Source organism: Hemitrygon akajei, chromosome 31 (assembly GCF_048418815.1).
Source record: "Hemitrygon akajei chromosome 31, sHemAka1.3, whole genome shotgun sequence".
Classification (NCBI taxonomy): Eukaryota; Metazoa; Chordata; class Chondrichthyes; order Myliobatiformes; family Dasyatidae; genus Hemitrygon; species Hemitrygon akajei.
In genome coordinates, this window is record NC_133154.1 from 5,238,910 (window position 1) to 5,252,873 (window position 13,964).

Sequence of the window (13,964 nt, forward strand, 5' to 3'; positions counted from 1 at the left end):
CTCCGCAGTCCGGCGCTGATGCCACTACGCCACCAGCCGGCTGTCCTGATGAAGGGTCTCGCCCTAAAACATCACCTGTTTACTCCTTTCCATCGATGCTGCCCCGCCTGCCGAGTTTCTCCAGCATTTTGTGCGTGTTGCAACATTCCCTTTACTTTGTTTTTGCAGCTGTGTGGATCAACCATTGCTCTGAGCACTAATGTGTTTTAAAAATACGGCCTGAAAACTGTGCGACACTTTAATAAAATGTTAAATAAAACATCCCAGGACCCCTGGCTTAATAGTATTGCTCCACAGTATTAAAATAAAATGTTGGGATTGCTTGAGATAAAAGAAACTTCCAGCTGGGCAGCAACAAAGGCTACGTGCGCGGGAGCATTTCAGTTACCGCGCAGTTTTGAGGAAACAGTGCATCCAATCAGATTACTTCTGTGTTTCTCCAAGATGTTGACCATTCAGCCTCTCTAGCTATTCTGTCACTAACTTTCCCTGTAGCCCATTCTGCCTACATTCGCATCAACATCCATAAGATATAGGAGCAGATTAAGGCCACTTGGCCCATCGATTCTACTCCATCATGGCTGATCCATTGTCCCTCTCAGACCCAATCTCCTGCCTTCTCCCCATATCCCTTTATGCCCTGACTAATCAAAAACCTATCAACCTCTGCCTTAAGTGTACCCAGTGACTTGGCCTCCGCAGCTACCCGTGGTGATGAATTCCTCTGACTGAAGAAATTGCTCTTCATCTATTCACACCCCTCTATTTTGAGGCTGTGGTGAGAATTTCCCGCCATAGGAAACATCCTCTCCACATCCACTCTACTGAGGCCTTTCAACATTCGATATGTTTCAATGACATCACCCTTCATTCCTCTGAATTCCCGTCAGTAGAGGCCCACAGCCATGAAATGCTCCTCACATGATAAGCCTTTCAATCACAGAAAACCACATTCCCCACTTGCCAAACAGCTTTTATCCCTTAGCTGCACACCAAAGGCAACTCACAGTGAACAATTCTCCTGCCTACCCCCACATCTTTGGTCATGCAGTCAGACAGCTTCAGAGTAATACAGCACAGAAACCAGCACAACTCATTCTTACTGACATAGGCACCTTCCTCAGCTGGTCCCATCTACCTGCATTTGGGCCGAAACTTTCTCAGCTACAGCATCAACCTGTCTTTAAAACACTGCAGTTTCTACCATCCCCTGTGGCAACACTTTGGCTCTGTTTGTAAGTGTGTAGCCTCCACACGGACAGCACTGGAGGTCAGGATCAAATCCAGGGAGAGAGAAAAAAATAAATATATATATATATATATATTCTGATTTTCTGCATCAAGAGGCAGGAGGAAGATGGCATACTGGGCAGCAAGAACTTGAGGCGATAAAATTGCCTAAGTGTATTGCTGTGGCGGGGCCCCGGTCCCTAATGTGAGGCATGATCAGCTATTTGGTCAATTTAAACTCTGGCCCAGAGAGACCGGAAAGGCAGGAGGGGGGGGGATCAGGATGATTTTGTGTTGAGGTTGTGAGACTGCCCCGGCTGCTGCACCTCGTGTCCGAGAGCTTCGCTGCAATTTGCTCCACTAATATGATGAACTGACACTGAGGCTTTGGGCCTACTCCGGGTGCTCTGGGAATTTGGACTCAATTTGGTTCTGAGTGCTGTTGCTTGCTTTTATTGTTTGCATGATTTGTGTTTTTTTTCCCTCTTTCTCTGCGCATTGGGGGGGGTTGGTCTTTATTTTTTTTTAAAATTGGGTTCTTTCAGATTTCTTGTTTTGTGGCTGCCTGTAAGCAGACAAATCTCAAGGTTGTATAATTTATACATCCTTTGATAATAAATTTACTTTGAATCATTGAAAAAAATCAGCATGTTGCTGGAGTGAAAGGATTATGGAGCCTGGGATCTTCATCAATACGAGATCGGAGAAGAGAAACTAGACTTTAATTATGCATGTTAAACAAGTATACGAGTATTTGCCTGCTACACATCTGGTTCCAATGACTTCAGATGAACTAAATGTGCAGACTGCAGTTGATGTCAATCCATCAATTTAACACTGGTGATCAAAGATGCATTTCTCATCCTGTATCGTCACTGCTGTTAACGCAGCTTTCGAACAGCAACACACTCACAGTGCAGTCCATATCTCTTGCAGACCAGTAACATGCAGCACTACACACATTTTAAAATTTATTGAACTATAATTTCCACTGATACCTGCTAATAGGGAACACAGAACAGCACAGCAGTTCTGGCACTTCAGCCCATGATGTTATGCCGATCTTTTAACCTACTCAAAGATCAATCTAACACTTCCCTTCCACTGAAGCCCTCTGTTTTTCCCCATTCGTGGAGCCTTACGTGGACCTCAGATTGGGAACTCCTGCACTAATGCATCTGCCTCTATGACAACCCCCGGCAGTGTATTCCACTCTGTTTCAAAAAACCTACCTCTGACATCCCCCCCCCACCCATATTCTCCAATTACTCTGAAATTATGCCCCCTTGTATTAGCCATTTCCACCCTGAGAAAAAGTCTCCAACTGTCCATTCCATAAATGCCTGTTATCATCTTATACACCTCTCATCCTCCTTCACTCCAAAGTTCAGCCCTAGATTGCTCAACCTATTCTCGTAAGACATACTCTTTAATCCGAGCAGCATCCTGACAAATCCCATGAAGTTTCCAACATACTGTTGCTGCCTGTAAAGGAGATTGTACCCACAGTCCAAAATGTACCGGTTGGTAGGTTAACTGGTCAAGGCAAATTGTCCCGTGATTAGGCTAGGGTTAAATCGGGAAATGCTGAGTAGTGCAGCTCAAAGGGTCAGAAGGGCCTATTCCTTGCTGTGTCTCAATGAATTATTAAATAAATATGTTGTACACGCAAGAGATGAGGCCACTCTCAGATTGGAGGAGCAACCCTCATACTCTGTCTGGGTAGGCTCCAACCCAATGGGATGAACAGTGATTTCTCCAACTTCTAGTAATTTCTCCACCCATCCCCTTCTCCCTTTTTCCACTCCCCATTCTGGTTCCCTTCTTTTCTCACCAGTCCATCACTTCTCCTCGTGCCCTTCCTCCTTCCCTTTCTCCCATGGTCAGCTCTCCTATCAGATTCCTCCTTCTTCAGCCCATTTCCCCTTCCACCTATCACTTCCAAGCTTCTTACTTCGTTCCCACCCCTCGCCCATCCAACTTCCTTCCCTCTCACCTTACAGCTTGTAGTCTTTCCCCTCCCCCACTTTCTTTTCCTGGCTTCCTCCCACTCCCACTCCGGTCCTGATGAAGGGTCTCAGTCCGAAAAGTTGACTGTTTATTCCTCTCCGTAAATGCTGCATGACCTGCCGAGTTTCTCCAGCATCTTGTGTGCATTGCATAGAGTAGGTTGTTAGACTAAGGGAAAACTAACTGAAAGCCTAAACAGCAGCATTATCCTACTGGCCATTTCTGTGCCACACCATGAGAGAGAAGGACAAGAAAGCAGAAACCTTCCAATATCATTTTTACTTTATCATAGATTCATAGAAAAGTACAGCACAGAAACAGGCCCGTTGGCCCATCTAGTCTGTGCCAAGCCATTTAAACTGCCTACTCCCATCGACCTGCACCGGGACCATAGTCCTCCATACCCCTACCATCCACGTACCTATCCAAACCTCTTAAACGTTGAAATCGAGCCATTTGTGCTGGCAGCTTGTTCCACACTCTCATGGCCCTCCGAGTGAAGAAGTTTTCTTTTAAACATTTCACTTTTCTCCCTTAACCTATGACCTCTAGTTATAGTCCCACCCAACCTCAGTGGAAAAAACTTGCATTATGGGGAATATAATGATATAAAGATGTACATTTGCTGGTCTCTGCTAACCTTGTCACCACCTTACAATCGGCACCATGGCGTCGCAGTGGTTAGTGCGACACTATTACAGCTCAGGGTGTCAGAGTTCAGGGTTCAACACCGGTGTCCCTCTGTAAGGAGCTCTCCATGTGGAATGTGTGGGTTTTCAGGTTTCCTCCCACAGTCCAAAGACGTAGCGGGTAGGTTAATTGGCTATTGTAAACTGTCCCGTGATTAGATTGGGTGTTGCTGGGCAGTGCAGCTTGAAAGGCCTATTCCGCTTTGGAGTTCCAAATAAATAATATATGCCAACTTACGCAGCTGATGACCTCGAAGCCCGGCTCATCCTGCTGGTCGATATCTATCCCCGCTGCCGTCTCACGTATCGGGCGGTGGCGGGTGCCGTCTGGGGGCCGCAGAGCATCACGCAGGAAATTGGTCACTTTGGAAAAGCTGCCAAAAGTGGCAGCATAAGGGTCGTGAATGAAACGCTGCGGAAAGAAAGAGCAACGGTGAATGTTTTCATCTAGAATCACGTAATGACATGCGACAGCTGAACCAGCCCGCTTTGAGATACAGCCCTCCTGGCCCTTCGAGTTATGCTGCCCTAACAAATCCCCACTTAACCCTTGCCCAATAACAGGGCAATTTACAATAATCAACTAACCTGCTAACCGGTCCATCTTTGGACAGTGGGAGGAAACCAGAGCACCTGGGGAAAAGCCACACATTCTACAGGGTGGACATACAGAGATTCTGTACAGAATGGCACTGGGATCGAACTTTGAACTCTGGAACGTCCAGAGCTGTAATAGGATTGCGTTAACCGTTAAGCTACTGTGCCATCCTCTTGTGTGTGGCCCCAATCTCCTGCCCTTTCTCCGATTCTCCTATCAATGCCTTGGAGTGCTGTAACTAAATTCCATGAGATCAATTTCTTCAGGGACTGTTGGAGAGGGATTTCTTCATATTGGAGAGGGTCCTAAGGATGCTCAGGAAAATGATTCCAGGAATGAAAGAGTTAATATGCGAGGAGCGTTTGACGTCTCTGGGCCTGTACTCACTGAGCTTAGAAGAATGGGGGTGGGGGTTCTCATTGAAACCTATCGAATATTGAAAGGCTTAGATGGAGTGGATATGGAGAGATTGTTTCCTCTAGTGGGGGAGCTGAAGACCAGAGGGCACAGCCTCAGAATGGAAGGACATCCCTTTATAGAACAGAGATGAGGAAGAATTACTCAGCCTGTGCATGGTGAACCTGTGGAATTCACTGTCACAGCCAGCTGTGGAGGCAGAGGTTGTTAGGGTGCCAAAGGTTAAGGAGAAAAGACAGAAGAGTGGGATTGAGAAGGATAATAAATCAGCTATGATATAATGGCAGAGCAGACATAATGGGCCAAAGAGCCCAATTCTGCTCCTATGTCTTATGCTCTTATGGACTGAGGAAAATATGTCTATACAGGTATGCGTCACTTAATGTCCACAATACGTTCTGTGAAATTGGACGTTATGTGATTTGGACGCTGTGCGAACACCATATTATATATACTTTGCCTCTTGCTGCTACTATCACTAGGAGTGGTTTTGCTGCATTCGGAAGCCATGATGCACTTTACGGTAGTATTTTCGAAAGAAAATTAAACAGAGAGATAACGCTACTACACTCAAGAGACGCGCAATACATGAGATTGGTTATGTCCGCTATGTCACGTTCTCCGATCGGGACTACAGACGTATATGCGATCGGACGTTGTGTAGATGGACATTAAGTGGCGCACACCCGTATTCACTATGGTTTGGTAGAATGTGAATTAAACTGAGCCCCCCCCCCATCACACACAGAACGAGAGAGCCTAAGAACAGCCATATTGGTTCAGAATCAGATTTATTATCACTGACATATGTCGTGAAATTTATTGTTTTGTGGCAGCAGAAAAGAGCAATATATCAAATATACTACAAGTTCAAATAAGAAATATATACAAAAAATTAAATAAACAGGTGAAAAAAGTGATCAAGGGTTTTTGCTAATCAATTGAAGAAATTATAATGGATACTTTACTCTGTTTTCCTTGTCCTGGAAGTAATTCGTAACGTATATAAATAACCTGGATGAAAATGTAGAAGGGTGAGTTATTAAAGTTTGCAGAGGATACAAAGATTGGTGTTGGTGTGGATACTGTGGAAGACTGGCGAGGAATAAAACGGGATACAGATCAGTTGCAGATACGGGCAGGGAAATGGCAAATGGAGTTTAACGCAGATAAACATGAAGTCTTGCACCTTGGTAGGTCAAATGTAAAGAGGCAGTAAATTTATACAGTACAGAGACGTGATGAACAGAGGGACCTTAGGGTCCAAGTTCATAATTCCTTGAAAGTGGCTAGACAGGTCAATATGGTAGTTAAGAAGGCATATGGAATGCTTGCTTATTAGTCAAGGCATTGAGTTCAAAAATCAGGAAGTTACATTGCAGGTTTTTAAAGCTCTAGTTAGGCCGTATCTGGAGTACTGCATACGGTTCTGGTCATCTCACTATAGAAAAGGTGTCGAGCTTTGGAGATGGTGCAGAAGAGGTTTGCAAGGATGTTGCCAGGATTAGAAGGTGTACCCCATAAAGAGAGGATGGACAAACTTGGGTTTTTTCCTCTGGAGGACTGAGGCTGAGGAAAGACCAAATGGAGGTACACTAGATTACGAGAGGCATAGATAAACAGACAGAATCTTTATTCCCCTGGTGTGAAATGTCTACTACCAGAGGGCACGCATTTAAGGCAAGTTCAAAGGAGATGTGAGGGACAAGATCTTTGTTTAAGCATAGAGAGTGGTGGGTGCCTGAGGTGGCGGTAAAGGCAGAAACATTAGGGACTTTTAAGAAGCATTTGGATAGGCACATGAACATGAGGAAAATGTAAGGATATGTACATTAAGTAGGTGGAAGGGATTAGTTTAGTTAGCGATTTGATAACTAATTTAATTGGTTCTGCACAACATTGTGGGCCGAACGGCCTATTCCAGTGCTGCACTGCTCTATGTTGGGACAGGTTTGAGGGAGCGTTATACTGTGCTCAACTGATTTCGTTTCTGACCTGGGAGCATTTGAATTGACATGGTCTCGCCACTATTGAAACTGTTCTTGTCTAAACATAGTTTTGATTGTTTCACTTGGGTGAGCAAAATGCCTAACCCTAAACGGTTTCTTTCTGAAAGTAGATACAACTGCAGTAAACGCTGGTGCTGCTGGCATTTAACAGAGGTCAAAACGCACAATATGCACAAAGACCTCACAAAATGGATATTGATTAAATCCAGTCTGGTCCCCACCAAAAAAAAAGCTTCAGGCAAACAGAATTACTCACTGACACCAGATCGGAGGAATGCTCATCGAACAGCTGCAACTCGTCAAAAGACTGAGACAGGGCATGGGAATCATGAGTGTAGACCAGATAGAGACGAGGGTCCTTTTTCGACCTGCCAATGAGCATTGATAATCAGTCAACAAACCAGTAATTTAAGGATTTGTCTCCTTACAGGCAGCCACAAAACAAGAAACCCCAAGAGAACCCATTAAAAAAGATTGTCAAAAAACCACCGTGCAGAGAGAGAGAAAAAAATTGTGCAAACAATAAAAGTAAGCAAATAGCATTTAGAATGAGATGAGTCCCAAGACACAAAGTTCAGCACATAGCAGAGTAAACGCCGCAGAGCCCGCAGACACGAAGCCTGAAGCAGGCCCACAGCCTGGGCCTCAGTGCAGCGAAAAGTGGAGTGAACATCAAGCAACTTCAGAGAGAGCATTGCGGAAATAAACTCAAGTTTCCTCAGAACACTCCGACAGCAATCCACTTCATTAAAAGTATAAGCTCAGGAAACACTGACAAGGATTGAAATAGATTGAAAAGCAACAGCTATTTGATACTGGGACAAGTCACTGTGCTGCAGAGAGTTTTGAAAATCCTGACAGTTGTTTCTTCTGACCCCACGTTGCTCTCAAAACTGGCAGAGATTTTACTGGACAAACACAGTACGGACAACAAAAAGAAATCTGTCAGGCTCAAATAAAATGGGACGCAGCCTGTATGTGGCTCAGCACGGACCAGATGGGCCAAAGGGCCTGTATTCTTCTATGACTCCATGTCGGAACTCTATTGTAGACAGCCCCAAACCCGGCTGTGAAAGTGGGGGGGTGGGGGGGGGGGGTGTTGGAAATGGTGGGGTTAGCAACCCCATCCAGTAAAATCTCAGAGCTACAGCAACACCAAAAGAAGGTCCAAAGACCTCATCCCTGGGAGAGGAAAGGTCTTTGCCTAGAAGCTGAGTTACACGTGGGGACAACGTGAAAAACTGGCCCAGGTCAGAGGACTCTGACGATCTGCTGTGGATGACCTGTGCCACTGTAAGGGTAGTAGGCTTAAGCACTATATTTGGGATATTATAATGCTTGGTTCACCAAGAAAATGTCATCTCTTTATTTTTAAACAGGAACAAAACAGACTGCACCAGTGAAATGAGTGATCCAACGAGTCTAGGCCTCTGTTCCGGGCCCAAAGGCATACTGGGAGGCCAGTGATAAGGACGGCTATTGGATGCTGGGCTGTCCCAGGATCGGATGTCTGTGTGAGCAGGAGACACAAGGGTGGGGTTTGACATCCCATCACAGACATCCCACCTCTCCAGGAAGTTCCGGGAGTCTCCCGCATATTGATAGCGGCTTCCTGACGCCCGCAAATTATAAACAATATCCCGGAAATCGATTTTTCTGAGAGAGAGAGCACGCAAGAGAGAGCGCGCGTGAGAGAGCGAGCGCACGTGAGAGAGACATGGCAAGAGTGTTAAAAAAAATATAAAACGTACTTCACCCCAGACTACACTAAAGTGTACCCCTGCCTAATAGGGGTCAAAAATAATGACAGTGTTGCTCGCTGCACTGTTTGCAACAGTGACTTTTCTAATGCCCACGGTGGGTTAAAATGTAAAAGACATGTTGAGGTGAGTTTAACAGGTGTCATTTGTTCATTAGCATAGCGAACGTTGTTTAAACTAGCTGGCTAGCTGTGAAGGAGCTACTCTGTTGCAGACATCCCACCTCTCCTGGGAGTCTCCCGCAAACTGATGGCGCTACCCCTCTGAAATGAGTTTTTGCAGGGTGAGACGTCTGCCATCACCAGCTGGTCCGGGGCTCAATACCAAACACTGAAGCCCAAAGACTGATGGTGGGTTGAAGCCCGATGGCTGAAGCCCAATGGTTGAAGTGTGTTTGTGTGTGTCTGTGTGTATATACACACATTTTTTTTAAAAAAAGGGACTTGGTTTGCTGTTGTTCTGTTTGTCGCTTGTTGTGTTCATCGTTGCGCTGCCAGGAATCGTGGTTGTGTTACACTGGCGTCAGAATGTGTTGCGGGCTGCCCCCAGAAACTCCCTCAGGTGTGTTGGCTGTTAACACGAAGGACAAATTTTACCGCACGCTCCCACGCACACGTGATAAATTAATCTGAAGCTGACTGTAATGGCACCAGGTGAACGGAGAAATTAGATACTTACGTAGCCAGGACAACGTATTTACACAAACACTTGAGTAAAGCCCTGGTGCCACCGGCATGGAAGTGAAGCGCTGGGAAGGAGATGCCGTCCTTGCTGATGAAGATGAGGTATGACCAGCCCAGGCCTGGCTTGTTTTTCCGGATGGACTTCAACTCCGACAGGCTGATGGAGAACGCCCACTTGCTGTGTGCTCCCGGGTACTGATTGGCAGCTAAGAGATGACAGGAAAAGGAGAGAGAGAGAGAGAGAGAGAGAAAAAAAGCATTTAACCAAGGAAACCTTAGTGCACAGAGCAAGAAGTCATTCAGCGCAGTGATCCACCTCCTACATAAAACCAAATTTATTTCTTCAATTATTCTGCTTCCTTTCTAAACTGGTCATCCTTGACAAAAATGCACCATCTGAATTTCCACAGATGTACCCTGCTGAGCACAAAATCTCGAGGCTGCCTCTCCTGGTTTATTACTGACTGTTGAAATGCAAGTCAGAGTTCAATGCATTATCGAAGTACATATACCACCCTCAGGTTCATTTTATTGCGGGCATTCACAGTTATTACTAAGACACACAATAGAATCAATGAAAAACCACAAACGAAAATAGACAATCAATGCGCAAAAGATGACAAATTGTGTAAATTTAAAAAGAAAAATACCATTATATGCAAATGATATTGTGCACAATGGTTGTAGTGTCCTCGAAAGTAAGTCCACTTCTGGAATCAGTTTAGAATTGAGTGAAGTTATCCACGCTGGTTCAGGAGCCTGATGCTGAAGCTGGTGGTTTGGGACCCAAGGCTCCTGCACCTCCTTCCCGATGGCAACAGCGAGAAGAGAGCATGGCCAGGGTGGTGTGGGTCCTTTAAAAAAAGCAGCTTTATTCTGAATAGTCCAAAAGTAGTTATTAATTTCAATTACCTGACCTTGAATGGTGCTTTTTCATGCAGGAATGGCAGTGTTGAAGGAGATGTCACCTGTATACATTCTTAATTTGAATCCACGGTACACAAACTTAAATGGATAGACTAGTCTGATAATTACTTCTTTCCCAAGCTTCTCCCCCAATGCCTACAAGACATGGACAGACTTTGTCGTTTCTAAAATACCACAAATACTATTTCCTAAGGGTCGCGGGGTGGAGGTATATCTTTGGCAAAGGAGGTGCAAGTTGCCTCTTCCCTTCGCTAGCCTGCAGGTCACTCTGGGCAGGTGCAACACCTACTTAGTCCCCCGGTCAGGGTCACGTGAAGCCATGGGACTAGGTACTGGATGGTAGTATGAACAGTTGCTCCTGGTTAAGCGACTACTGACACGAGGCAGACAATCTCCTTAGAGTAATGATAATGGCTGGGGTCACCCGTCTTGTAAAGACACTGCCCAGAAGAAGGAAATGGTAAACTGCTTCTGTAGAAAAATTTGCCAAGAACAATCATGGTCATGGAAAGACCATGATTGCACACGTCAGATGACACGGCACATGACAAACTAATAATTCAGAAACTTAGAAACGTAGAAAACTACAGCACAATACAGGCCCTTTGGCCCACAATGCTACGCTGAACACGTACTTACTTCAGAAATTACCTCAGATTACCCACTGCCCTCTGTTTTTCGAAGCTTCATCTACCTATCCAAGAGTCTCTTAAAAGACCCTATTGTATCCGCCTCCACCACTGTTGCCGATAGCCCATTCCACACACTCACCACTCTCTGCGTAGAAAACTTACCCGACATCTCCTCTGTACCTACTCCCCAGCATCTTAACTGTGTCCTCTTGTGTTGGCCATTTCAGCCCTGGGAAAAAACCTCTGACAATCCACACAATCAATGCCTCTCATCATCTTATACACCTCTGTCAGGTCACCTCTCATCCTCTGTCGCTCCAAGGAGAAAAGGCTGAGTTCACTCAACCTATTCTCATAAGGCAAGCTCCCCAATCCAGGCAACATCCTTGTAAATCTCCTCTGCACCCTTTCTATAGTTTCCACATCCTTCCTGTAGTGAGGTGACCAGAACTGAGCACAGTACTCCAAGTGGGGTCTGACCAGGGTCCTATATAGCTGTAACATTACCTCCCGGCTCTTGAATTCAATCCCACAGTTGATGAAGGCCAATACATGTATGTCTTCTTCACTACAGAGTCAACCTGTGCAGCAGCTTTGAGTGTCCTATGGACTCGGACCCCAAGCTCCCTCTGATCCCCCACACTGCCAAGAGTCTTACCATTAATACTATATTCTGCCATCATATTTGACCTGCCAAAATGAACCACCTCACACTTATCTGGGTAGAACTCCATCTGCCACTTCTCAGCCCAGTTTTGCATCCTATTGATGTCCCGCTGTAACCTTTGACAGCCCACCGCACATACCTACAACACCCCCAACCTTTGTGTTTTCAGCAAATTTACTAACTCATCCCTCCACTTCCTCATCCAGCTCATTTATAAAAATCACAGAGTAAGGGTCCCAGAACAGATCCCTGAAGCACTCCACTGGTGGCCGACCTCCATGCACAATATGACCCGTCTACAACCACTCTTTACCTTCTGTGGGCAAGCCAGTTTTGGATCCACAAAGCAAAGTCCCCTTGGATCCCATGCCTCCTTACTTTCTCAATACGCCTTGCATGGAGTACCTTATCAAATGCCTTGCTGAAATCCATATACACCACATATACTGCTCTACCTTCATCAATGTGTTTAGTCACATCCTCAAAAACTTCAATCAAGCTCGTAAGGCACAATATGCCCTTGACAAAGTCACACTGACTATTCCTAACCATATTATGCCTCTCCAGATGTTCATAAATCCTGCCTTCTCAGGATCTTCTCCATCAACTGACAAACCACTGAAGTAAGATTCACTGGTCTATAATTTCCTGGGCTATCTCTGCTCTCTTTCTTGAATAAAGGAACAACATCTGCAACCCTCCAATCCTCCAGAACCTCTCTGAAGATGATGCAATGATTTCCTAAAGCAAACTTTTACATGATTTTATTTCTCACAAAGTTTTAGACCAGGGTTTCCCAACTTTTTATACGCCATGGACTAATACCATTAAGCAAGGGGTCTGTGGATTCCAGGTTGTGAAACCCTGCTTTTGACCCACATCATAATGAAATCTGCTATGTGTCTCTAACTAAACACCGAATTGCTAATTTAAATTCACGAGTTACCTCACTAGCTTTGTGGATTTTAAACGATGTTTAAACAGTTTTGAAAGAGTACACAAGGAGAAATGGTTTCCATTACCAGAAGAGTTGCTGATTAACCAAATGGAGAGAATGAAAGATAACAGATAATTGTTATAATCTAGAGAGCACTGCATGAAAGGCAGATTCAATCGCAATCTTCAGAAAAGAGCTGAGTATCTCTTCTATGAGAAAAGTTTGCAGAGATAATGTGGCAATGAACATGGACAGGGAAGATAAATCTGAATAGAATTTTAGCTACCTGACATCAGCATGATAGGCTAATTGCCTCTTTATCATTTGGTATAATTCTATAACAAAATCAGTGCTTCAGCTCTCAGCATCATTGGGATTCCAACATAATAGGAATGGTAAATTCAATTTAATGAAGTATTCAGATAATCTAGATTCCTTGATTGTTAATACTCATTTGGTCGATAGTGATAGAGACCCTCTTGTCCTTACCTACCACCCAATCAACCTCCGCATCCAACACATTATCTTCCGCAACTTCCACCATCACCAAAGGGACCCTTACACTAAACATAGCTTTAACTCCCTCCCCCCCACTCTGCTTTCCAAGGGATCAATCCCTCCATAATTCCCTTCTCCATTCATCCCTCCCCACTAATCTCCCTCCAGGCACTCTACCCTGTAAGTAGCCCAAGTGCTACACCTGCCCATACACTTCCTCCCTCACCTCCATTCAAGGTCCCAAACAGTCCTTCCAGGTGAGGCAACACTTCACCTGTGAATCTGCTGGGGTTGTCTATTGCGTCCGGTGCTCCTGATGTAGCCTCCTCTACATTTGTGAGATCCGTCATAACTCTAACTGCTTCATTGAGCTCCTCCACACCACTCATCACAAGCGGGACTTCCTGGTGGCCAAATTTTTGAATTCCGCTTCCCATTTCCAAGATGTTGATCCATGGCCTCCTCTTGAGCCAAGACGAGGATATCCTCAGGATGGATGAGCAACACCTCTATTTCATCTGGGTAACCCTCCAACCTGATGGTATGAATATCAATTTCTCCTTCTGATTAACAAAATTTCCCTCCCTTCCTTCCTCTATTTCCCTCTCTGACCCTCTTTCCTCTATTCCCCATGCGTTTTCTTCTTTCCTTTCTCCTGTTGTCCACTCTCCTCTCCAATCAGATTCCTTCTTCTCCAGCCCTTGACCTTTCTCACCCACTTGGCTTCACCTATCACCTTTAGGCTAGCCGCTCCCCCCCCCCCCCCCCGCCTTTTCATTTTGGCATCCCCGCCCCCCCCACTTCCTTCTCAGTCCTGATGAAGGGTCTTGACCTGAAATGTCGATTGTTTATTCTTTTCCATAGATGCTGCCTGACCTGCCACGTTCCTCCAGCGTTTTGTGTGCGT

General features: G+C 45.2%; 1 protein-coding gene across 1 annotated transcript in view; it reads right to left on the reverse strand.

The window, feature by feature from the left end:
* tbc1d17 (TBC1 domain family, member 17) overlaps positions 1–13,964 on the reverse strand; it is an 86,023-nt gene that overhangs the window by 39,035 nt on the left and 33,024 nt on the right. Inside the window, exons 5-7 of the mRNA XM_073033880.1 lie at positions 9,392–9,602; positions 7,210–7,321; positions 4,168–4,341 (exon numbers count right to left, since the gene is read on the reverse strand). Of these exons, the coding sequence (XP_072889981.1) occupies positions 4,168–4,341; positions 7,210–7,321; positions 9,392–9,602 (497 nt within the window). The remainder of the gene's footprint in view (positions 1–4,167; positions 4,342–7,209; positions 7,322–9,391; positions 9,603–13,964) is intronic.